Here is a 27,273-nt window from a genome sequence, read left to right on the forward strand (position 1 = left end):
CTTAATTCAACAGTTAAGTATTATGTGTTATATTTTCTGCTCAATAAGATAATGCATGCTCTTTGTAAGAATGTTTAAGTATTAGGGGAATATATAACATGGGAAAGTAGGAATATAATCTAATCTCTGAAGAGAAACACTTCTATGAATTTGGCATATAGTTTTTTTTTTTTTTTTTTTTGCAAATACACCAACAGATACATGTTTTGCATTTTTTGTTTTTATTAACAGTTTTATTTTAAAAAGCACACTACAGTGCATATTTCTTATTTTTACTGAGTAATGGTATCATAATCAGTTTCTACAGCAGTACTTACTGATGTGCCTCGTTCTTTTTTTTTTTTTTTTTTTTTTGAGGCGGAGTCTTGCTCTGTCACCCAGGCGGGAGTGCAGTGGCACAATCTTGGCTCACTGCAAGCTCTGTCTCCCGGGTTCAAGCGATTCTTCTGCCTCAGTCCCCAACTAGCTGAGACTACAGGCTTGCGCCACCATGCCCAGCTAATTTTTGTATTTTTAGTGGAGACGGGTCTTCACCATATTGGCCAGACTGGTCTTGAACTCCTGACCTTGTGATCTGCCTGCCTCGGCCTCCCAAAGTGCTGGCATTACAGGCGTGAACCACTGCACGCAGCCTGTACTTCGTTCTTTTTAATGGCTGAAGTGTATTCCGTATTATGGATTTGCTATATATTATTGAACTGGACATGGATCTTGGTGTCATTTACAACAGTGCTACCATAAATGCCTTTTCATATTTGCATTTGCAAACTTACGAAAGTATTTCCATGGGACATATTCTGTGCCAATTGCTTTTTAAAAATACTCCTTTAATTCTGTTGCAGCCCTGTTTGGAAATCTTCTGTGACTTCTGGTCACCTGTATCATAAAGCCTAGACTAGAGCCTAGAGCCAATAGAAACATAATGTGAGACATGGAGTCGTTTTAAATTTTCAAGTGTGCACATTATAAAAAAATAAGAAGGAACAGGTGAAATATTTTAATAGCATTTTACTTAGCCAAATGCACCCCAAATATTATAATTTCAGTGTGCAATCAGTGTTAAAACGTAAGTAGATATTTCACATCCTTCTTTTTGTACTGAATCTTTGATATCTGTGTATTTTACACTTAAAGCACATCTCAATTTGGACTATCCACATTTCAAGGGCTCAGGTAGGCACACGTGTGTGGTTACTGATTGGACAGCCCGTGCCTGCACTCAGCCTGGTGCTTACGGCACTTTACAAATAAGCCACAGTCGGTCACACAAGCCACATTCAGTCACATTTAGCCAACCTGCTTTTGCTTTTGACAGCCCCACAAACTTGCAGTGCTTCCTGTTTATTTTTCCTGCATCCTGCACAGTTTTTTGGGCAGGGTTTCTCAGCTTTGGCACTGTTGACGTTTGGGACCACATAATTCTAAGTTGTGGGTGCCTTGTAGGATATTGAACAGTATCCTTGGCCTCTACCCACTAGATACAAGTGGCACCTTCTCTGGAATCTCACTACCCCATCTGTGGCAACCAGAAATGTCTCTAGACTGAGAAACAATGCTTTAGGGGGAATCAGAAATCTCTACTTATCCATTAGGGTTGTTTTAGCCAACTGGATAAGCCTACTGTGACCTACCCTTCCTCTGAACTGGACTCCTTATCCAGCCAGTGTGGTAAATTTTTATTTTTGTGTATTAGGAACAAAGTTAAAATCAAAACAGAATATGCACCTCCTTTCGTAGGGTTATCATTTGGTGTTACATGTTTTAGGAATACTGTGAAAAATACAGGAACTTCTGTAGAAACACAGATGAAAATGATGGAAAGGCTAGAAAGTAAAGTTGCAGGGAAAATGACCTCCGTCTCCACTAAGACTTGAACCGGAAAATAATAATAGTAAATTGTGAGAAGAGTATTTGAGGACAAATTTATAACCAACACAAGGGCCTAAAAACCACCAAAATGACATACTAAGATAAATAGTGGGACTTTCTTCATTGGAGAATTTTAAGAGAAGAGTGTCATTGCCTTCCAATTATGGTTTCATGTCTGTTCTCCCCAAAGGCATGTGTACTTAAAACCCCTTTTGGCCCCATAAGAAGATTCTTTGGTCCTGATGAGATTATGTGCATTAGAATCACTTCTCCTGGAAAGGAGACGCTAAAGGGTACTTGAATAAAATATTAAAAATTATGAAGGACATAACAAAGGCCAATCAGTCCTTTCTTTTCCCCAGACCCCATAATATGAGAACATGGGTTATTTAATGAAATTAAAGAGTAGCAAATTAAGTGCTAATAAAACGAGATAGTCACTTACATAATTCATTGCCATGGGAGGTCACAGAGGCAAATTTTGTGGCTATATTAAATATGGGGCTGGATAATTTTATGACCGCTAATGATATTTTCAGCAGTCAAGGCTGATACTGTGAGAGAAGAAATCCTATTACATTCTCCAGTAGATGGTTTGCAGGGACCTCTGGCAAGAGGTTTCTGAGAAGTGTAAGAGCAGACCTTGTGAGTTCTAACCTTTGGTGTACTCAAAATGGTTTTTAAGGTGAAAGTTCCCAGGCATCCCATTCATACTTCAGTGGCACCTTGTCTTGTAGAGATCCAAAAGCCCTTTGTAGTCAGAAGCAGTGGAGAAAGACATTGCCCAGAATTAAATCCTTTCTGGTCTTTGGGAACCCTCGACTTATTTATCATATGCCACCCGTGTGTCAAGTCCTTCGCTCGGAGTTTTAACAAATCTTTTGGGGACATCAACATTGGGACACATCAATGGCATTCTGAGTGAAGGGGGTGTACTAAAGGTAGAATGCAGAGTTGCATGGGAGCACAAAGAAGCAAAGGGATGTCTCAGCCTGTGAGGTTCAGGGAAGGCTCCCAGAGAAGGTGACATTTGAACCGAGTCTTTTTTTTTTTTTTTTTTTTTTTTTGAGGCGGAGTCTCGTTCTGTCGCCCATGCTGGTGTGCAGTGGCCGGATCTCAGCTCACTGCAAGCTCCGCCTCCCGGGTTCCGGCCATTCTCCTGCCTCAGCCTCCCGAGTAGCTGGGACTACAGGCGCCCACCACCTCGCCCGGCTAGATTTTTGTATTTTTTAGTAGAGACGGGGTTTCACCGTGTTAGCCAGGATGGTCTTGATCTCCTGACCTCGTGATCCGCCCGTCTCGGCCTCCCAAAGTGCTGGGATTACAGGCTTGAGCCACCGCGCCCGGCCATGAACCGAGTCTTAAAGGATGAGCAGCAGTTCACTGTTCGGCAAGGCAGGGAAGGGTATTCTTGGTAGAAGGAGCATTCAGCATGCACAGATCCGGAGACAGCCTGGCATAATGTGTCAGGGAACTGCCAGTAGATTAGGAAGGTTGCATCACAGAGGCAGAGGACCGGTGAGGAAGGAGCTGGGGCTTGAGAAGGAGGAAGGAGCCGGATGGTGAAGGAAGAGGCTTGTGTTTGCCTGAGACCCCTCTCCAACAGTGGTGCCACTGTTTCCAGTGGCGACAGTAGTGGTGAGTTGGGAGTAGAGAAGGGGAAGGACTTCAGGGATGTCCTGTGATCGATGAAGGACAGCCTCTCAAAGCCTTGCCCCACTGAGTAATAGGCCTACCTCTTTTTGATCGTGGTCAAGAATTAGTTGGCAGTGAGCCTTGGAGTTCACATACTCTTTGCTTCACTCATTTTCCTATATCTGCCTGAAACAGTCTTTACCATGAACCCAATCACCATTATCGATCATCTGAGAAAAAAAAAAAAAAGAGCCTCCTAGGGCTGGGCGCGGTGACTCATGCATAATCCTAGCATTTTGGGAGGGCGGGGCAGGTAGATCACTTGAGGTCAGGAGTTTGAGACCAGCCTGGCCAACAGGGTGAAACCCCGTCTCTACTAAAAATACAAAAATTAGCCTGGCATGGTGGCGCACGTCTGTAGCCCTGGCTCCTTGGGAGACTGAGGCATGAGATCGTTTGAACCCAGGAGGTGGAGGTTGCAGTGAGTCAAGATCGCACCACTGCACTCCAGCCTGGACGACAGAGAGAAACTGTGTCCCCCACAAAAAAAAAGCCTCTCCTGTGTTTGAGTAGGGGGTGTTTCTCACAGGTCTTAGATAAATTGGGACGAAGTCTAGTGTGTCTGGTCTGATCTTCTCGGGCGCTGCTAGAACAAAAACAGCCCTTGTGTGGGAAAGCAGAGGCAGATTTCATCGGCCTGACCCCAGACTCCCATTTTCTCTGTGAAGTTGGCTCAGCAAACAAGCAAAAAAAACATACAATATCTTTGAGGAGCAGGAGCAGATGGATTGAAATGTTAAAAATCTGGTTTGTTAAATGATTTCAGCTAACAAAATAATTAGAGAGAAAAAGAAGCACCCAAACTCTTTTCCTTCTTCAGCGAAATTTAAATAAGAATATCATTATTAATCACTTAGAGTCCAACTTGCAATTTCTATACCTTTAATACTGATACTTTTAAGAAGAATGAAATGAAAACGAGAGAAAGAACGTCATCTGTAAACATGAGTTTAGATGCAAATACTTAAATTTGTATCGTTACGTGATACAGCGTGTGATCAGCAGTTTTCTTCATTGCATTATAAAGAGTTCTGTAATTAGTGCATTTTTTCTAATGGATAACTTTTTCTAAAGTGCTCTTTTAAGGCTCTTTTAAAAACATGGAATTGCTGGAGAGATATAGAAGTGAGGTTAGTTATAGAAGGTAAATAATGTTCATGTCCAATTTATTGTGAGGCCACCTGTGTTATAGGATATTGGTGGATGACGTTGAAATACGTGTACCAAACACTGTTTGATGTTAGACACCCAAAGATGGGTAAGATCATGGCTGGCAATGACTAAGTACAACAAATGGTTTCACCAGGAATCCTTGATGAACTGATTACAAGTTCTGTAGTAGAGATCTGTCTAATGTTAGCTCTGTCTGGGGAGCTGACAGTGTTTTCACAACAGCTAATATTTAGACTAGGTCTGAAAGTAGAAATTACAGTTAACTGGAAGAGAAGAGAGAGTAGATCAAGGTAGGAGAGAGCATTTCAGGACAAAAGCAACAGAGATCTCTCCTGAAACTTTAAATAATTTGTTTTTTCTTTTTTTCTAATTTCTGTTATATCAGTCAATGTTGTTATTTCTAATACATTTTGAAAATTTTTTCTTTGAAGAAAGAATGGGCTGTGTCCTGTCAGCATGCAGTAGGTATTAATCTTGCCAGTAGTGAGCACAGTTTCTGTAATTCCCACCATTAGTTCACTTAAGTATTTATTAATCATTTGCTCTCCTGGACTGGACACTTACAAATACGTCTTTGCTGTCAGAGGTGAGGTGCGTGGCATGGGTAACACACATTTCCCCGATTGTTAGGCATGTCTGTGTGATGAATCAATACAGGTTCTTCCAGTTCCAAATGTATAGTTTGGTACAGAAGCAATTGTGGTTTTTGCCTTCGAAAGTAATGGCGGTGATTTTGCATGAAGTATGCCTTTTGTTGACTGGGCTTCCATTAACAAGGCTGTTTATTTATAGTTGTACAAAAAAGAAACATAAGCTTTAAAAAAAGGTTGATGTCAAGTGATAAATGTATCCTTTCAAGGACCATGTAAAAATAGGTGACTATATTTAATGAAACTTTAGGCTTCAAAAAGTGTTTTTTCTGTCTGTTTTAGACCTTAGCTGGATCTCCAAAATACAAGTGAATCACCCGGCAGTCCTGAGGCGTGCGGAACAAATCCAGGCTCGCAGAACGGTGAAAAAGGAGTGGCAGGTAAGGGTTCTTCTTGAGCATTCTATGCCTGTATTTTACAATGCATGGTCTCTTCCCTCAAGGCCACAATATTGAATTTCGCTCAAGATGCATCTAAACTTAAAAGATTGCAGCTGTCCATGACTTATTTTAATAATTCATATATGATGATGATGGGTTGGAGAAAGATAACACATTTATCCAAACAAGTTAAAAATCTTATCACTCTTGAGTGGCAAAACCGCAAATGAATTTGAGGCATCTTTATTCATGAGTGAATTAAATGGCATATTTTCTCAACACATTTATTCAGTTTTTTCGACATGCCTTCTTTGGTTGTGTTCTATTTTAATTTTAAAGCCCTAACATCTAAACTTGATGCGTCCACTCTTGAGGCCCTTAGGTTTAAGAGTTGACCTTTCTTGACCATCGTGTTTACCTTACTATTACTTTCCATAAATCATTTTTCCAAATCCAAAAATGATGTTTCGTAGAGTACTTGTGGTCAGCATTTTCTTCAGTGTATCCCAACGAAAGACGTGCTGTGTAAGATGAAAAGGAATTCAGAGTTCGTTTCACACGTGAGGCAGAATACTGTGATTGAATCCTTGAGAGTGATAGTTCACATTTTGCTCATCCTTAGAAATATTCTGGTTGAAAAGATAAAATTCATCAGACTGAGTGGTGAAATATGAATATTGTTTTAAAAATGGAATTGGATCAAATTGGAAAAAAAAAAAAACACCAAAAAACTTGGAAACTTTTAAAAATAATAATCTCATCCCACATCCCAGAGCAGGAGGTAAAATGTAAGATAGAAACCTTCTTTCGGAGTTCTTCTATGTCAGGGTGGCTCTGATGGGCTCTCCCTTTGGCTGAGATGGAGTAGTCGGAAGTGGGGAGACATGGGCTAATAGGGGTTTCAATTTGGGATATCTGTGGGAGAAAAAAATGTTTAAGGCCACTCTTCCTCCGTTTTATTTTGGGCAGTATTCATCTTGTTAGTGGCTCTTGAGCTGTGTTTTTATCATATATCAGAATATTCCATAGAACAGTGTGGGCATAAGATATTAACACCCATACTTGTCTAATGCTTCTCTACTAACCAGCTGGGTTGGAGGTTGGTTTGTTTGTTTATTTATTTATTAAATTTACTTTGTTTTCACTTTTCTTTAAACCAGGCTGCTTGGCTCCTGAAAGCTGTTACCTTTATAGATCTCACTACACTTTCAGGAGATGATACATCTTCCAACATTCAAAGGCTCTGTTATAAAGCCAAATACCCAATCCGGGAAGATCTCTTAAAAGCTTTAAATATGTATGATAAAGGTAATGTTGTTGGGTGTGATCTGTGTGGTGTTTACTGCTTACAATACTGATTACTAGATCTAAGAGGACTTAAGATACAACTGCTAATGATAGCGGTGATACAATCCATGATAGAAACTCTTGCTGTGTATACATGGACAGATTCTTCTCTGAAAAACAGCAGGAAGAGAATCTGAGTCTTTTATTTTTTTTTCCAGGTCAGTTCTTGGATTAAAGTGCTTGGTAAAGAGTGACTTTATTTCTTTTCAGTTCTTCAGTTTTGGAAAATTTCTGTTTATTGACACTAAAATACTAATTCTGATTCCCTAGCCACACGTGAAAAAGCCAGTCTCATTACTTAATAATCACATCTCATACATAAAGTATTTTCTGTGAGTATATGAAATACTTTTGAAAATAAAGCGCAAATGAGAAATATAGCCTGCTTGTATATTAGGTTAGATATTTCAAAAAAAGTCATGTTCACTGCCTTAGTATACATGAAAAGAAGGACTTTCCTAAAGTTGCCGTAAGTTTAGGACCTTAGCATTTTGGAGATGTTGGACACCTGTAAGAATTGATTCCCTTGTTTTCTAAGTAAGAAACCCCACACCTGGAAGGCTAAGCGGCATTCCCAAGACTACATGTCTTGTTACTTACTGGGCTGGTTTTGGGAGCCAGGTCTCCTTCCCGTGGAGTATGCTTCATGGCCCCCGAGTGCCGATCTGCTGTGAGTGCAACTAGAGACGCTGAATTGGCCCAATGCAGGTCTTTTATCCCAAACAAACATGTTTAGGTTTGTAGGTAACATACAAACCTAAACAGCTCTATGGCTTTTGAAAAGTATTTATTACGTTTATTTCGAGTTGGCCATAAAAATACCACCTTATTTATTACACTCAAAGATAACAACTTGGTTTAAGGTCTTATGGTATTTCTTTGTTTTATAGTGACTATTTGATTTCTAAGTTTTTTTAAATTTATGAACTTATTTCTTAAAATCAGGGCTTCCGTTTCAGATTTTATTATTTCTTCCAAAATTGGGAATAGGATGAGTTAAATGTCATTTTTGTGGTACCGCCCTCTAAATTTTACTTAATATTTTTCTTCATCTGTCCTTCTTCAAACTGTCCTTTCTTCAGGTTGTCCTGTGAGAATGCTCTGTAAATATGGATTTGGTTATCTACCTGAAGTATTTTCATTTAGTAATGATCACCAAGTTTACTATTTAGACGTTTCTAAAAAACAGTACTATGTTAATCTCAAAGAAGAGTATATCAAACTTGTTTTTATGACTTTAACGATAAGAAAATAATCCATGTTGTCAAGAACTAGAAGGGAATGTGGAAAATAAAAATCTTTTAATTTATTGCAGCATTGCAGGGGAATTATTTTTTCTTTCGTTTGATTTTTGCTGGTGTGGTGATATAAATGATAATTAAAAGCATGTTGTGTGAATTGAACTTCATTTAAAGTTGGCTATTCCTATTTTTTCTTGATAGGCATTACCACAGCTGCCGTCTGTGTTTATCCCGCCCGGGTGTGTGATGCTGTAAAAGCACTCAAGGCTGCAGGCTGTAATATCCCTGTGGCATCAGGTAAAATGTGTTGTGGCTTTTGTTGTTATTTTTTAAACATGTTTCCAGTTCTTCATACAGTGGGGTATTATATATAGTTTTGTACTATGATTTAAATTAGTTTATGTATTTAATTAGTTGTATTTATTCATGATTTTAGTATGTATTAATTGCTTAGTAAGTGGAAGACATATTTATTCCCAACAATATAGAACTGTATTCCTATCCTTAAGGAAACTCGGTTTAGGAGGAATAGTCAGGTAAAGAAAAAAATCATAAGGCACGATATATAGTATTTTTTTATATATATACACACACACACACTAACACACACGTATGTGTGTTCTATATATATACATACACACACACACGTATGTAAAATATAATAAGGATGTGCGGACTGGGGATAGTGGCTCACAACTATAATCCCAGCACTTTGGGAGGCCGAAGCAGGTGGAGCACTTGAGGTCAGGAGTCCAAGACCAGCCTGGCTAACATGGCAAAACACCGTCTCTACTAAAAATACAAAAATTAGCCAGGCTTGGTGGCAGTGCCTGTAATCCCAGCTCCTGGGAGGCTGAGGCTGGAGAAAGAATCGCTTGAACCTGGGAGGCAGAGGTTGCAGTGAGCCGAGATCATGCCGCTGCACTGCAGCTTGGGTGATAGACCAAGACTCCATCTCAGGAAAAAAAAAAAAACCAAACAAGGATATGCGCAAAATGCAGTTGCAATTCTGAGCAGGGAATGATTATTCTGCAGAGGTTGGTGACACCAAAGTAAGAGAAAGCATCGTCCTGGAGATAATTGCATTGGGTTTTAAGGATGAGGAGGAGTTCACAGTGTTAATAAAGTAGGGAACCGCATTTTAGACAGAGGCACTAGCACGTGTGAAGGCACAAAGCATGTTCAGGGGACTGGAGAAGGTTTGCAATTATTGGCTTCAAAGGCAGGGTTCCGAAGACAGGGCAAAGGGGGAGATACAGGAGTTGAAGCTGGAGAGGGAGATCAGGACAGAATTTCAGAGGGGATCCATGCCATGTGGTGGCATTTGGCCTGAATTCTGATGATAGGGAAGACATTGAAAGGTTAGAGGAGTGACATGATCAGCTTCATGACATAGTAAGTTACCTGATCGTACTGGATAAATTAGAAAAGAGTGAAATGGAGTTAGGGGAGACTTGTCACAGTCCACGTGGGAGCTGATAAGAGCCACACAAAACCTAGAAGATAAAGGAGAGAGTGCATTCAGGAGTCACTGACTTCAGATAGACACAGTAGGACTTGGTATGACAGAAAAGTCTTTAAAGCATTAGTTTGGTAAATATATATCTGTGTGTATATGGATGGATGAATAGACAGATATAAAATTAGATTCTAGTTTTAAGAGATGTTTGAGGAATATCCTGATGCTTTAAAAAGGGAGTCTAGGCCAGGCGTGGTGGCTCACATCTGTAATCCCAGCACTTTGGAAGGCCCAGGCAAGAGGATTGATTAAAGCCGGAAGTTTGAGACCAGCGTGGGCAACAAAGGTCTCTAGAAAAAAATAAAATAAGTAAACATTTAAAAGGAGTTTATAGCTTATTAGGAATATATTAAAACAAACATGGTGCACAGTATTTATATAGAATTGGTTTATGAGGATTCCCGATTTGGCAGCTACACCTGTGTAGACCTTAATTTTTCATCAGCCTCAGTCAGTACAGTTTTTGCTTTAAACAACAGAGAAACATGCTTTCCTCTAAGGTAGCAGACCTAAGGAATTGTTTTTAATTTTTATTTTTTGAGACAGAGGCTCGCTGTGTCACCCAGGCTGGAGTGCAGTGGCACGATCTCGGCTCACTGCAACCTCTGCCTCCTGAGTTCAAGCAGTTCTCCTGCCTCAGCCTCCCGAGTAGCTGGGGCTACAGGCGTGCACCACCACACCAGGCTAATTTTTATACTTTTAGTAGAGATGGGGTTTCACCATGTTGGCCAGGCTAGTCTCAACCTCCTGACCTCGGGTGATCTGCTTGCCTTGACCTCCCAAAATGTTGGGATTACAGGCAAGAGCCACCATGCCCAGCCCCAAGGAATTTAATGTCAAGGAAACATGACAGGTTGTATTTAGAAACAGGGATGGAGAGTTAATGATGTGCGTGTAAAAGATGTTACTATTTTTCAAGAGTGTTGTTGACTTTTGCGTTTTCATTTTCCTCTTATTTACACTTGGCTCTACCCTGCCCCTTCCCCAATTTTGTGGACTAATTAGGTATGTTTTCCTCCTGCATTCTCTCTTCTTTATGCTCATCTGCCAGGCTGGTTGTTTTTAACATAGGCAATGGGAGGAACACATGACAGTTTGTTTACCACAGCTAAAGAGATTCATGAGAAAGTTAATCAAGATAAATCAAGGGTAAAAGATTAAAAATCAAAATAGCTAACTTGATCAAGATTTGGATCCAGAACTAGTGTGCTAGGTAACTAGTGTTCATTAAGACAGGGCTACAACTACTATTTTATGGCTATCACTGTGAAGATAACATTTTTGCTGGTTACTTAATCCACCTTCATGAGCATCTCTGCAGCATCTTAATTTCAGGTCTTCCAGAAAATTATAATATTTGTCCTAACACTAATACGAGAGAACATTCTATTTCTTCACACTTATGCATAACATAAGTGATGTTCTTAAGTGTCATTAATGCATTGGTCTTTAAATGCTGATGTTTTGGGGTTTGAAATTCTTTGATGAATTACTGACCAATTGAAATTTGTTTTCCCCTCCCCCACTTCCTTACTTTCCTTCTTCCCTCCTTCCCTCTTTCTTCCTTTCCTTTCTTATCTCTATTAGTGGCCACTGGATTTCCAGCTGGACAGACTCATTTGAAGACACGATTAGAAGAGATCAGATTGGCTGTGGAAGATGGAGCTACAGAAATCGACGTGGTAATTAACAGAAGCCTGGTGCTGACAGGCCAGTGGGAAGGTAGGTACATGCTCTTACCTAAGCGAGTGTCACCATTCTTCCCTGGTGAATCAGATGATGAGATACGATGTAGTATGTTTTAGAGGTCACTGTTCTAGGTGACAAGTTAGTAGATCAAAGGGTGAATTTAGGAGAAAGCATGACTAAGATTACTCATCCTTGTGCCCCTCATAAATCTAGGCAGTTGCCTACCTGCATGAACTTCTCAGATCCTTTTGAGTGCTTAGGTGAATAGTTGCTTCCATGCAATAGATTCATAACTTTTAAAACAATTTTACCAACATGCTTTTTCTTTAGAAGGGAAAAGTTACTACTATTCTGTACTGTTTTGTTACTCAATACGTACTTCACTCTAGGCAAGTCTTTTATGCAAAGTTTATTGGAATGTATTGGAGGAAACTTCCCTTTTTTATGTTAATTTTTGCAGTCTTTGAAGATGTGGGATTATTAAGTTGACTAAGTTTATTTTTACTTCTTGCTTTCTTATACATAGCTCTGATGACTATCATGAGATTAATGATTCACTGTCACATCAGAATACAATAAGACATTGCCCTTTCCAGCAACAAGCTTTTGTTTTTTTAAGTAGATATTAAAGAATCAAATAGATTTTACCTCTGTCTTAAATACATTTCGTATACTAAAGATGAGGTCATTGGTAGCTAGAAAAGTAAAATTCTCTCTTTCAAAAAAGTCATTATAATAAATAGTTTAACCAAATTTTTCTTTTTTTTTCTTTTTTGAGATGGAGTCTTGCTCTGTTGCCCAGGCTGGAGTGCAGTGGCGTGATCTGGGCTCACTGCAAGCTCTGACTCCCGGGTTAATGCCATTCTCCTGCCTCAGTCTCCCGAGTAGCTGGGACTACAGGCGCCCGCCACCACGCCTGGCTCATGTATTGTATTTTTAATAGAGATGGGGTTTCACCGTGTTAGCCAGGATAGTCTTGATCTCCTGACCTTGTGATCCGCCCTTCTCGGCCTCCCAAAGTGCTGGGATTACAGGCGTGAGCCACCGCGCCCGGCCTAACCAAAAATTTTTAATGAAATCACAAATTAAAGCCAGGATAATATATTGTGTCTTTATATGTGTGTATATAAAAAGGCGTATTTTATACTAATTATGGAGACTATACCTACTCACTGTTTAAAAACAAAAATCCCCACTAGTCATAAAGGAAATGGATATTCCTTGTAATCTCACTCCCTTGAAATAACCCCTGGTAACACTGCAGGGTGTAACTTTCCACAATTCTCTACATAGCATGCTATCCCCACACTCTTTTAAAGTTTAAATAAGAGATAGGATCTTTTATTTAACCTGCTTATTGGACTTGCCTATATCTCATGGGTATTTTCCTGTGACTCTTTCTATTCGTTTATATCTGTAAAGCCTTTGTTTGTCTATTTGTGAAGCCTAATTCCATTGATTGTCAATTATGAATTGCTTTTGGTTATGAAGTAGCAAACGTTCAGTCAGTGGTTTAAACATTACCTCAGTATTTACTCTCTTATATAAAGTCCAGGGGTAGGTATTTCAGGGGTGTGTGGCAGCTCCACAAAGTTCTTGGAGACCTCGTCTACGTTTATATTCCAGTTCCAAAGCACGTGGCTTCTGCTGTTAATGTCAAGAGCACTTCATTGTCTGAGATGGCTTCTGAAGCTCCAGCTCCTTACACTCATTTCTTAGATCACAGGAAAGAAAGGCTTTTCACATCAAGTCTCACACAACACCTTTGCTCATTACACCTTTGCCCGTTGGCCTGAGCTGAGTGACGTGGCCATTCTTGGCTGCAAGTAAGCTGGAAAATAGAGTTTTTAGCTTGGAATATTAGCTACTTTCCTGTACCTTCCCATTTCCATTACCTTCACCCCTCCTCTCCCCAAGTTCCCCATTAATACTCATCAACATTTATAATTCTTACCAGGTTTAATTTCTTGACAGTTCACAAATATCTTTTTGTATTTTGTGTTCCTTTTTTATGATTGTTCATGTGTGTGTTTTTGCCAATTACAGTCATTCTTATAAGGTATATTTTAAATAGATGTCTCTGTTCCTATATATTAATTTTGCCTATCTGCTTTTAGTCACGGATTTCACTAAGATTTAAGGCTAGAGTAAAATGAAAAAGTGAGTAAGCACAGTATTTAAAACAAATCTGGTAATAAAGTTTATGTGATTTAGTTGTATATAAACCTATGTGTCCTTTATATCTTAAGCAATTGTAGGTATAGAAATAGAGTTTATAACTTACACCTTTTATTAAGCAGTTGTGGATATAGAAATATGGTTTATATTATGCTACTAATTGGAAAATAAAATACAATAGGAGATGGGTTTTGATGTAATTGACTGCCTCTTAATGAACTAGGAATGGTTGTTTTTAAGAACTGATAATTTCTCAATAACAGGCATTTATGCAAAATATAATGACACGTCTTTGTCCTGGACCATACTTTTATATTAACTCTTTTTCTGGTGTTAATAACCTTTTGACCCAAACAAATTGAAAAGGAACATTAATACTAGAAATTTAATTCTAAATAGAAACCTAAAATGACTTAGGACTTTTCACTGCAATATTTTGTCTTAATTTTGATTCTCAATTTAATTGCATATTGTATTTTTCTGTGTCATGTTTTAATATTAGCTGTTTATTAAAATATGAGCGTAAACTAATTTCTTGGAATTTGTGGATGGAAATGTCGATCAAGCAATTGCATTTGTGCAGTGAGGTTTGTGGGATACTTGGTAAAGCACAATAGAAAGAACCTCATTTAATTTCATTTTTTAAGTTCTGGAGGACACGTGCCGAATGTGCAAGTTTGTCGCACAGGTAAACGTGTGCCATGGTGGTTTGCTCCACCTATCAACCCATCACCTAGGTAGGTATTAAGTGCCGCATGCATTAGCTATTTTCCCTAATGTACTACCTGCCTCCACCCTCCCCCGACAGGCCTCACTGTGTGTTGTTCCCCTCCCTGGGTCCATGTGTTCTCATTAAGAACCCCATTTTTTAAACCTGGCCCTTCAGAGTGGTCTTAACCATTTCTCATGGACATGAGAGTCCACAGTTTAGGGTATGAACTAGTGGAGACTGGAGTTTGGGGGTGAGGGAGGTCTCATATTCCTCTCTGGGTTCTCCTTAGTGACCATTTAAAATGTCCACTTTCCTGAAATTTCTTACTTTTCTACCCTCTTTGAAGTTCCTTCACTGTTAGCATGTGAACTACCTGCTACTTCTCAGAGAAAATAAAACCATCAGACAGGAGCTCCCTCCAGGTCCTTGTATCAGGGCTGCTTTTCTTTGCTTCTTCCTTTGCTCCTTCCTCCTAAATTCAGTCCCTCCACTGTGCTGTGGCTCTCATCTCCCCTTGCATTTTCAGAAACCCTACTCTATCCATTGGGCATTCTTTCTCCTGTGTCATCAGCCTCTCTCTGCCTGCTCATTGCCATTGAGCATTTAGACATACTCAAGCTTTTCTTAGCCATTTACGAAAGAACCCACATGCCGGCTTTCCCTTACCTTCATCCCCAGCAACGTCCTCCTTTCTTCTCTTCCCTTCATGACTAAAATTCTGAAAAGAAGACCCGGTGCGGTGGCTCACACCTGTAATCCCAGCACTTTGGGAGGCTGAAATGGGCACTTTGGGAGGCCTCATCCCCTTTTGCTCTGCGCCGCCCTAAGTTCTGGTTCCGCAGGGACGCTTGGGGGCGGGGCGGCTTCCTCACTTGAGGTCAGGAGTTCGAAATTAGCCTAGCCAACATGGCAAAACCCTGTCTCTACTAAAAATACAAAAATTCGTTGGGTATGGTGGCACATACCCAGCTACTCTGGAGGCTGAGGTGAGCGAATTGCTTGAACCTGGGAGGCAGAGGTTGCAGTGAGCTGAGATTGTGCCACTGTACTGCAGCCTGAGGGACAGAGTGAGATTCCATCTAAAAAAAAATTTTTTTTTTTGAAAAGAGTTTATTTGTTTGTCTTGAGAAGTTCAAACTAATATACTAATGACCTCTCATCTCATTATGCCCAGGTCATACTCCCTAGTTGTTTATTTAACATTACTATGCAACATATGACACAGCAGACTGTTCCTTCCTTCTGGTAACACTTTCTTGTCGTGGCTTTGGTGACTACATTCCTGAGGTCTTCTTTTCTGTTTCTGATTACCCTTGCATCTCATTTGCAAGCTCTTCCACCTCCTCTGTCATCTCAGAATCTGAGAACCATGGACACTGAACTGTGGTTCTCAGATTCTGTCCCAGTGTGACTTTTCTGCAACCTTGGTGTACTTTCCTTTGGAAACGTCATGTCCTTGCTGATTTAAGTTACATTCCTTATGGCAAAGACAACCAAACCTCCTGAGCACCAGGACCACCTGGATCCAGGGCCACCTACTCCAGAACCCGTATTCCGTTGTATCACTATACCATGTTGCATTTCACCCATCATTTACATATAAGTAGACATTCAAAATCACTGAACCTTGATGAAATCAGAGAAATCTAGCTATTTTAGAAATAAATCTATTAGGCCAGGCACAGTGGCTTATGCCTGTAATCCTAAGCACTCTGGGAGGCTGAGGCAGGCAGATCACTTGAGCCCAGGAGTTCAAGACCAGTCTGGGCAACATGGCAAAACCCCATCTCTGGAAAAAAAAAAAAATTGCAAAAATTAGCCTGGCGCGGTGGTATGTGCCTGTAGTCCCAGCTACTCAGGGTTGGGGCTGAGCTGGGAGGATTCCTTGAGCCTGGGAGGCAGAGGTTTCAGTGAGCCATGATTATGCCACTGCACTCATAAACCACTGTGTGTGGCCTAATACATTTATTTCTAAAATAGACTGAGCAAGAGAGTGAGACCCTGTCTCAAAAAAAAAAAAAAACTATTAAAAAATATTTTCATTTCCCTGACTTTCTTAACAATTTTTATTAAATACAATTCAATTTTTTATTGATTATTCCAAACTGTTTTGTTACTGATTATATTATCCCAGAATACAGTGATGCTTTCAGGGGCCAGTGAAATCTCTGAGATGATTGGCCTCATAGCTCACAGTCCAGACTCTGTTTTGATTTATGTATCTTCTTATTTGTTACTGTGTTTTTGCCTGCTCCTTACTGGTTAAGCTTTTTACTGTCGGGTCATGTTGAGCTCGTGATGGCACCCTGTCCTTCCCTGACAGTCCTTCTGTCACTCCTGTCCAGCTGGACATGGAAATGTGGACAACTGCATTTCTCCCTTATCACCATAGTTTTAAACAAATAGGATGTGGCATGTATTGTTGGTTCTCAAAATTATAATACCTCACAAACATTATCAAATGATTTGCCCCAGCTGCTTTCCTGACAGGATCTAGCATATCCGCCTGGGCATTTGTGATGAAAGAATTGATGTGTGTGTGTGAGGGAGGAATAGGCTCCTAAATGGGGAAAATCTCTCCAGGTGATTTTGTTCCCCTTCCCCACCAGTCCCATGTCCTTATTAAGAAGTACTAACTCAGGACTCCTTCTTCTTTTTCTTTTTTTGACATAATTCCAGTTCTTAGTTGCATATACTTTAGGTGCCAGATAATGGAAGCGTTGTTGAATTTACATACAGCAATGTATGTAAATTCATACATTGAATACATTCATATATTGTATGTTTTATTTTATTACTATTTTATTTTATTTTATTACTATTTTATTAGTAATTAATTAATTAGTACATATTGTATTTCCTATGTTTCTATGCCTTTAGCCTGGATCTGTAGTTAGCTGTAAACAGGAGAGTTTGATGAATAAAGTGTTATCCCAGTGAATTTAGCTAAGAAATGCATCTGCTTTCTGTGCTCTTGAGAAAAGAAGCCTTTCCTCTCCCTGGGATGGCTGTGCTCTCCGATAAAGATAGCATCCAAATGGGGACATCACCCAGCCAGCCAGCCAGCCAGGCCACCCAGTCATTGCTGATGTCAAAGTCAGACCCAGAACAAATGCACTGTGGGAGGACAGTATTGGGAAAGCAGGAATAGTTGAAAGTTGCATCTTTGCCTTTAGACAGATCTTGGTTGGAATCTTGGTTCTATTGTTTACTCTTGGACAGGTTCTTCTCTGTGTTTTCTGTTCCTTCTATGTAAAATGGAGATAATGACATCTACTTCACAGGGTTACAATAGGGAAGAAATTAGATAATGTATGTAAAATGATCATCCTGTTGCTTGACCCAGATGAAGCCCTCCTTGCCAGCTGCAATGTTGCCTTCTCCTTCTCCTTCCTCCTGCCCCTGATGATGGTCTGTTATCAAGGGAAGTGACACATAGCACATGTGTTAAGTGAATAAAGTGGAAAAGTTAGGTTTTAATCTTTATGATTTTGATAATTTATACCTAGACCTTGGGTAAACACTTCACTTCTTTCTGCTTCCATGTAAATGTTACAAATGAGGGGATAGGACATAATGATTTTTACAACCCTTTAGAACTATAATGATCTTTGATTTTATGTTTAGTGTTTTCATTTTCAGTGAATACTATTCCCATGATTAGTACATGTAATACAATATTTCTTAATGGTGGTGGTGAAGTTGACATATAAGGTGCATTCCTTAAACAGTTCTTTGAAGAAAGCATTCACCAGAGGTAGTTCATCATCTCGTAAATCTTATTGAGCAGGTTTTAAAAATTGAATAATTTCCATGCTCTGTAAATATACAGAGGTGTTCATTTTACTTTTTAAATGACTCTTTCTGTTGCATCTGTTTACCTAACATATTTACCAGTGACAGGGAAATGCTGTCAGATTACACCTTGTTCAGGAATCTAGCTCCATGAGCTGAGGACCCGGAGCTGGCTTTACTAGCTTTGGGAGACTGATTCCATACTGGAGCACCAGCAGATGTCATTCCAAAGGTGGCTAGGATTGTCTGATACTCTGCAGCATCTCATGTTCAGTGAGCAATTGGAAGTACCTTTTGTCTCCTGTATCCAGAGCCTCATGTACTTTTCATCTCCTTCAATTGTTTACCCCTGCATTGCTATCTTAAATCTGGCCTGTGAAGTACATACCTCATGGCTATCAAACATTTTAGGATAAGAAAATGAAATATCGGCACCAAAGTCACATTATTTTTCATTTTCTTATATGAAGAGAATCCTAAAGACCTTGAATCTGTGCAGTAATCTATTTTTCTTATTTGCTGATTTTTACACAAGAAGGATGGTAGAAAGAACATCTCATATAAATTGGTATATTTCTTTTATAGAATGTTAATCATATTTTATTAGAAAAGTAGTCTCTAAATCTATAGACACTTTTTGGGGAGGAATTACATAATCTATAATTTGTGGTTTCTCTGTTTTAGGAGTTGTATATAACAGAAATTCTGGAAATACTTATGACAACTGTATACTTTTATGGGTTTTATTTTTATGCTACAATTCTTCAAAACTTTAGATACTATTGATAAAAATGTGCATCTTATCTCTTGTAGGTTATTATTATATCTGGTGTGTTAGCTCTTCTCTGCCTTAGTCTCACAAGATTAATTAGTTGCCTTGGTGAATGAAACTGTTCTTGAACATTTTGTGACTTCTTTAGTTTAAAAGGTGGCTGTACAATTTTATATTAAGTGTTTTACTGTACATATAATTATCTTAAGAGTTATTTTCAGGCCATTCTTGTGCAGTGTTGAACATCTTTCTGATACTCAAAAAATAATTGCTTAGATATGTTCGTTAACAATTATTTTTTAAGTGCCTTTGAATAGCAGGAAATATAAAAGGAAATATACTTTATGACTTTTAGATAGGAAACAGTCTTTAAACACTTGGATTCTTACTTAAATCATAATTTTAAACATATAAGTCTTAGTAACAGAGTTTTTGTTGTCTGGAGCAGTGCTTTTCCAGAATACTAAGCAGATTGCCAGTTGCTTCAAAATTGAGAAGATACTTTCCTTTCAGGTGGACCCTAGAGAGAAGGAAGTTAATTTTATTTATTTATTTATAAGTGTTTTTAGCTTTTTGAGAGTTTTAAATTTTTCATGTCCTTTTTAAAAATACACCATTCTATTTTTTAAAATAGTGTTAAGAATGAGCTCATTAAAAAAAACTGAAAAACAAAACAAAACAAAACAGGTGCACCCACATTTCCAACTCCATCTTCCCTTTCAGATTGTTCAAGATGTATACATGTTGGTTGTTTATCTGTAGACCTAGTTCTTTCCATGTTGTTATCAGAGGTTGACACCAAATTACCAAGTAGATATTTTTCCTTTGATTTAAATTCAGATTCCATTCCAGCAAAGCAACACGAAAAAACCTAATGTCTAGTTTTAGCTTCTGGTGATTAGGTTCTCCAGGTAAGAAGTGAAAATGGAGACTAAATGGTGTTACCATCTTTATTCAGAAAGTCATTATTTTCAGCAAAATGGGGCCAAGGCAAAAAAAATCCAGGTTGCAAGACTTGGAAAAACGAGTGTCCACCCCATGGGACATTTACAGATTGATCACTATGACAGCAGCTCTTTCTAGAGGTGATACTGTTGTCATTAGGTTGTGATAATTCTCCAGAGACCCCAACAGCCCCATATTGAGAACATCTGGAAATTGTTCAGATGACACAAATTTTTGTTTTCTGTTGTTAAGGCTTCCATGGTGCCTTTCTGTGGCATCTGCCATTGGTTTTCTTTTTTTTTTTTTTCCAAACCTCCTTTCAAATCAGGAAATATACATAAAATACAAGATTATTTTCCTCACCTATGCTCCTAGGCTCTTGTCTTGATACCCAGTGTTATGAAATCTATCAGGTAAACTGCTGGCCAACTGGGATGTCTGCTGAAATTTCTGGAGGTGGAATAGCAAATGAGTTCATCCAGCAAAGAGAGCATCTGAAGGTCCATGAGTCTTGTCAAGAAAACACAAAGTCCCACACATAAGACAGGGATGGGGAGTTTTTCGTCACTGAAGAGGCCATCTTTAGATGTCAAGTCTTTTTTTTTCTTGAGATGGAGTTTCGTTCTTGTTGCCCAGGCAGGAGTGCAATGGCACGATCTCGGCTCACTGCAGTCTCCGCCTCCCGGGTTCAAGAGATTCTCCTTCCTCAGCCTCCAGGGTAGCTGGAATTACAAGTGTCCACCACCACGCCTGGCTAATTTTTTGTTTTTTTTTTAATAGAGATGGGGTTTCTCCATGTTGGCCAGGCTGGTCTCGAACTCCTGACCTCAGGTGATCCACCCGCCTCGGCCTCCCAGAGTGCTGGGATTATAGGCGTGAGCCACTGTACCTGGCCGGATCTCAACTCTTAAAGAAAATTCAGGAACCATTGCTAAAATGAACAAGGCCAGCAGATTTCGGAGTACAGTCAGTCTTCAGTGAGGGCAGATGTTTCCTAATTAAATTCCTGAATTTCTTTTTGGTTTCTGTCCTTTCTTCATTATCAAAGTACCAAACAGTATAGCACATCTGGTCTCATAGGAAGACAGCACCTCATGTGGGTTCCTGCAGTCTAACCAGAACAGGAGTTTTTCACAAATGGCCTCCACATCTGCCATGAGCGATTTCTTCTCTGGAAATAGCCATAGGATCCTACCGTGTAGCCTGGTATCCCAATTCTTGTTCAGACAGTGGATGTAGGCGATGCAGCAGCCATTGTTGTTGGGGTTGTCCACATGATGAATGTAACCTATTCCATTTTTAAGATAGCAAGCCACCATTGCCTTGGACCTCTCCTTCACACAGTATTTTCCCAGTGGCTCCTGCACTAGAGGACCAGCCTGTCAATGAGGGACAGGAGGAAGCTAATGGCCTTGCAGCCCTTCTTGTTGCTCCCAGTCTACATGAACTGGTCACCTCACAGTTCACCCTTTGGAGACGCTGCACACAGCCCAGCCAGCTGGCTGTCCCACAGGGCCCCCTTGCAATGCAGCTGCTTAATGTGCTCCTGGATGCAGTTGCCCACCACCTCCTTGCCCAGGAAGTTTTGCAGGTCGCAGGAACTGACCTCCTGCAGACAGGGCATGATGTATACTCTAGGGAAAATTTCTCCAATTCCTGCCTCATGATGTGTCCCGGGGCATTTCACGCACAGGGCAGAAGTCGGGGACCCCTAGCGTGCACCCAGAGAGGGAACGATGTATGCAATGTGAAGCCAAGGTGTGGGGAGCGGGGCCATGGTCTGGAGCCACTGCAGTCAGTACCAGGGACAGGGGAAAGTTGCTCACAACTCTCAGGAGAAGGGATCTGCGTTCAGGGACCAGTGGGAGAGTGGCGCAGGACTCCACGATCTAGTGCTGGACTTGCAAGTTCATCTTAAATAGAGAAAACTAAAATGCTATAGATGCAAGTTCTGCTGGCGTGCGGGGACAGCATGGCAGAAGGTAGGGCCAGTTGTCAATCTGATTTGGATGCTGTTTCAAACATGCAGTCTGACCCCTTTGCCTCCTCTCCAGCCCTTGGATCCACACTGATGCACACAGGCCTTTCTGAGTGTGGCCGAGTGCTCTGAGTCCTGTCAGTGAGCACTCCACTGACACAGCCTCACTTGTTTTTCAGCTGGGAACGACAGGCAGAGGTCAGGTTATGACTTCTACTTCTTCTCAGTGTGCCGGTAGTAGGAGGGATGTGGGGAGACAAACAGGAGACAACTCTTCTGCTAGTTGTGCCACTATATTGATTAAGCATCTGCAATGTAATATATCCTGGGTTTCTAGCACGCCCACTTTCACTACCCCTGAAAACCTCATTATAAGTGAAAACATTTATTAATAGGTTTTTAATGGGACATCACTATGCCAGCCACTTCTCTGGTGTCTGTGTTTTGTTAAATTTTGCATTATTCTGACTACTTTGCAGTTGTGGTATTGGAATTCCATTTTCATTTGTCAGGCACCTTTGATAATAGCCTACCAAATAATTATTTTTCTAGTACATGGCAAGAATTGCTTTTTTTTTTTTTTTTTTTAAATAGAGAATTTCCAGTTTTCATAAGGTTTGAAGTTTTAACAACAGACATATATTACATGTGGATATGTAAGCAGAAAAAATAGTAAAGGCTCTGGAGAATAAGGTCGTGATGTTTGCAAATATTTAACTGTGAGGACATTTACTGAAGTCTTACTTGTAATAGCAAAAAATCTGGAACCTTAAGTATCCAATAGTAGGAAAATGATTGAATAAATTTTTTATGTCCATGTGATGGAATATTGTGCAGCCATTAATAACAGCTCCATAGACCTGTATTTATTAACATAGAAATATGTCAGGGATATATTGAAGGAAAAAAGCATGTTACAGAATAATATGTACCATATATAATCACTTCTTTTTAAAGTTATAGAAGCCATAGAGTGATTGATAGTCTAAAAAGCCCTCCTGTAAGAAAAATATCTGGATGCTAAATTACAACAAACATATCAAATTATTTTTTAACTTTTATTTTTGAATGATTTTAAACTTACAGAAAAGTTGTAAAATTGATACACAAGACTACAGTTTTATTGCTGAGATTCCCCAGCTATAAAGTGCTATCCCATTTACTTTTTTTGACTTATTTCCTCTGTGATGTGTGTACATCCATATATAAATGACGTATTACATACATATTTTTCTGAACCATTAGGGAATAAGTTGCAGACCTGTTCACTTGTTACCCTTAAATACTTCAGTGTGTGTTTCCTGAAAACAAGGACAAGGACACTCTTGTACCAAGCCACAGTACTGTATCAAAATTAGGCAATTAACATTGATAACCGTACAGCCATTAACTCTACAGATTGTTCACATTTTACAGATTGTCCCAATAGTGTTGTTTATGAGGTCTAGGATCAGTTGTTTCATATTTCTTTAATATTCTTTAACCTAAGAATACTAAGAACAGTCCTCAGTCTTTCCTTGTCTTCGATGATTACAGGCCTGTTATTTTTGTAAAATATACCTCAATTTGGGTTTGTTTGGTATTTTCTCACAATTAGATTCAGGTTATACATTTTTGGCAGGCGTACCATGGAACTTTTGCTCTGTTCTTCTCAGTGCATTATTTCAGGAGTCACAAGATGTTAATTTGTACCATTACTGATGATGTTCCTTTTTTTACTTGGCAAAGATGGTTTCTGCCAAGTTTCTCCATTGTAAAATTAATAAGTATTTTGCATTTTAATAAGTAATTAATACAGATTATGAATGAAGATATTTTGAGACTATGTTAATATCCTTTTCCTCATCTAACTTTTATTCACTCTTTTAGCATCCATTGATGATTTTTAAGCTATTACTTTGATTTTCTAATTCTGTCATTTCTTCTATACTTATGAGTTGGCATTACCAAATCTGGGCATGATGTGGAACCTTAGAAAGCCAGATGTGGTATTGACATCCCTCCCTCCCTTCTTCCCTCTCTCCTTACTGGTCTCTCTCCTTCCCTCCCTTCCTTCCTGTTTGTAAGAACTCATTGATTCTTCTTTTACTCAATTGGTTATAATCCTTTACCATCATTACTTATTTTGATACTCAGATAGTCCCAGATTTGGCCAGTGGGAGTGTAACCGCTCACTGGGTTCACCTTGCCTGCTGCCTACAGAGAGCCAGTTTCTCAAGACAGGGAATTACAGTAGAGAAAGAGTAATTCACGCTGAGTCAGCTGTGTGGCAGACCAGAATTTTATTCTTACTCAAGTCAGTCTCCCCGAGCGTTTGGAGATCAAAGTTTTTAAGGAAACTTGGTGGGTTGTCAGTGATCCAGGAGTGCTGATTGGTTGGGTAGGAGATGGAATCCTAGGGAATTGAACCTGTCCTCTTGTGCTCAGTTTCTGGGTAGGGGCCACAAGGTCGAATGAGCCAGTTTATCAATCTAGGTGGTGCCAGCTGATCCATCAAGTGCAGGGCCTGCAAAATATCTCCAGCACTGATCTTAGGAGCAGTTTAGGGAGGGTTGGAATCTTGCAGCCCCCAGCGGCATGACTCTTAAGCCATAATTTCTAATCTTGTTAGTTCTACAAAGGCAGTCTAGTCCCCAGGCAGGAAGGAGGTTTGTTTTGGGAAAGCGCTGTTATTATCTTTGTTTTAAACTGTGAACTATCAACTAAATTCCTCCCAAAGTTAGTTCAGCCTGTGCCCAGGAAGGACCAAGGACAGCTTAAAGGTGAGAAACAAGATGGAGTCAGTTAGGTTAGATCTCTTTTACTGTCTCAGTCATAATTTTGCAAAGGCGGTTTCAGGAGCTGCTTCAAACTGGCTCCTCTATCCTTTTTATGTTCCCATCATTCTTTAGGAACTTCCTTGCTTTCTTGTAATAGATGTTTCAGGTGTATCTTTGACTTTGTCTGCTCCAGCTTTGGAATCAGTCATTTCTCCAAGGAGCTCTTCTTCCTTTTATTGATTAATTGTATTTAGAAACCAAGATGTGGCTGCTAGGTATAACTCATTGCTATTGGGATGTTATTTTTCTAGGCCCTCTTATCAGAGAGATCTAGTAAATACATGAATGTACACATATACACAGCACACACATAGAAACACACATTCATTTATATTTGTTTATCTGTATGTCAGTCTATAAATCTGTCTTAGAACTTACAACTTCACACCGATAACCTCTATTACACTCTAGCATTGCATGGTTTATTCTTACTTTCCCCTTCCATATTTATACCCCTTCTTCTTGTCAGTGAGAAATCTTGCTCCCATTATCCATTTTCTTCAGTATATTCATCTTTTTGATCAATATTTGCCTAGTTGATCAATTGCATTGTATCTGACAATCTCTAGAGCCTACGGGTTGTCTTCCTGGCTCTACTTACCAAGTCCTCCCCAACCCCTAGAATTTTCTAGGTAATTTTAATTTTCTAGGTAATTCTAGAATTTGCTGGTAAGGACTTTCACTTTCCCCAGAGCTGACTGCACGTCCCCCTCACCTTGCCTCCACCCTGATGTGTCAACATGCAAGCTAAGAATTTCTCTAGGTCCCAGTGACATGAGGGCTAGGTTTCTCTTCACCTGCTTGGCAGTATGTGACTTGAGAAAATCCCTGCTCCCTCTTGTCTGTGGTTGAGAGCTCCCAAAGACAGAGTTCAGAATCATCTTTCTAAATCAACAAGAGGCTCTTTCATTTTAGTTATAACAGCTTAAACTTTTAGAGTAAGTCAACGTTTACCATCATTTTACATGTGCTTATTATTAAAGGTGGATCTGAAGGAAAAATGATTATCTTCCTAACCATTTTAATACTTTTATATTTATTGGCAGAATTTGAGAAGGGTTTGAGCTGTAAAAGTAAAGCTCTCCTATCTAATCTTGAGGAGAAAAATGAATCTTGGAGAGGTTCAGTAACCTTCCCAAGTAACACAACTAATCAGCGGCCAAGCAAGGGCTGAAAAGTCCTGATTCAAAAATGCGAACTCTACTGTAGCACCCTACCCTTGTTTTCTTCCCATCCAGGGGAGCTAAAAGAGCAATTTATAGATCATTTTTAGTGTATTATACAAAATTAAGTATCTTAGGTTTCTGAATTACCTTGAAACTTTTCATTTTATGCAGCTTTTTTACCCTAGAAGAATGAAAACCAGGTCTTAGGGTTATAATGCCCATCTGTCAAGTGAGTAGTTTGAACTGGAAGGGAATTGACATCCCTTTAGGTTCTGAGTTTTGACGACTCTGTGGCTCGAAGCACTGCAGTGTATTTCCCTGAGAATATGTTGTAACGACAGTGAGTGTGCCTGTGCATGCATGTGTGTTATGTGTGCTGGAATAGAGGCAGAAAATTTTGAGGAAATACAGTTTTATTCCACGTACGAAGGCATGACGAGTCCTTTCTGTAAGATTTGGGGCAAGTCATTCATCTCTCCATGTCTCACTTTTCCTTTTGAGATGGAGTTTCGCTCTTGTTGCCCAGGCTGGAGTGCAATTGCGCAATCTTGGCTCACTGCAACCTCTGTCTCCTGGGTTCAAGCGATCCTCCTGCTTCAGCCTCTCTAGTAACTGGGATTATAGGTGTCCACCACCACGCCCTGCTCATTTTTTGTACTTTTTTAGTAGAGAAGGGGTTTCACCAGGTTGGCCAGGCTGGTCTCGAACTCCTGACCTCAGGTGATCCACCTGCCTTGGTCTCCCAAAGTGCTGGGATTACAGGCGTGAGCCACTGTGCCTGGCCCACATCTTACTTTTCACATTGGAAACATGAAGGTAACTGAACTATCTCACAAGGGAATGGTTAAATGGTGTGTGGAGAACACTGAGCATTTTTGAGGGAATAAGCTTTGAAAACGTAGGGGATTTCTTATCCTTTAGAATAGTTATTCCTCATGCAAAATTTTTTGGAAAGGGCATCTGTTGAACTTATTACTTCACTTGTAATTTCCTCTGCGTGTGTGGTCTAGCAGCAATTATAATAACTCCACACCCCACCATTGTCCTTTCCTATGAACATAGGGGAAAACCTGCTCATTCATTTTTCCATTGTTTGGCTCATTTATATTGAAAGGAAAGTGCCAGCTGAGTTTGTTAAAGGACATAATTTGAGATTGACTGGGTTACATTTCAGCCATCAAGCCACTTTAATTAGCATATGTCATTCATCTAGTTTCCAAGGTGTCTATCATGGTGCTGTCAAAGTACTCAAAATGACCTAAACACTAATAATGCTTCTTTGTGGTTTCTATGGCTTGTGTTGGAGTGAAGTGGTCTATTTTTTCTTATATGTAAGATTGGCAAA

General features: G+C 39.7%; 1 protein-coding gene across 1 annotated transcript in view; it reads left to right on the forward strand.

Annotated features, from left to right (window-relative positions):
• DERA (deoxyribose-phosphate aldolase) overlaps positions 1–27,273 on the forward strand; it is a 127,179-nt gene that overhangs the window by 31,242 nt on the left and 68,664 nt on the right. Inside the window, exons 2-5 of the mRNA XM_007967774.3 lie at positions 5,670–5,767; positions 6,928–7,075; positions 8,557–8,652; positions 11,462–11,596. Coding sequence (XP_007965965.1) covers positions 5,670–5,767; positions 6,928–7,075; positions 8,557–8,652; positions 11,462–11,596 — 477 coding nt within the window. The remainder of the gene's footprint in view (positions 1–5,669; positions 5,768–6,927; positions 7,076–8,556; positions 8,653–11,461; positions 11,597–27,273) is intronic.

This window comes from Chlorocebus sabaeus, chromosome 11 (assembly GCF_047675955.1).
Source record: "Chlorocebus sabaeus isolate Y175 chromosome 11, mChlSab1.0.hap1, whole genome shotgun sequence".
Taxonomy (NCBI): Eukaryota; Metazoa; Chordata; class Mammalia; order Primates; family Cercopithecidae; genus Chlorocebus; species Chlorocebus sabaeus.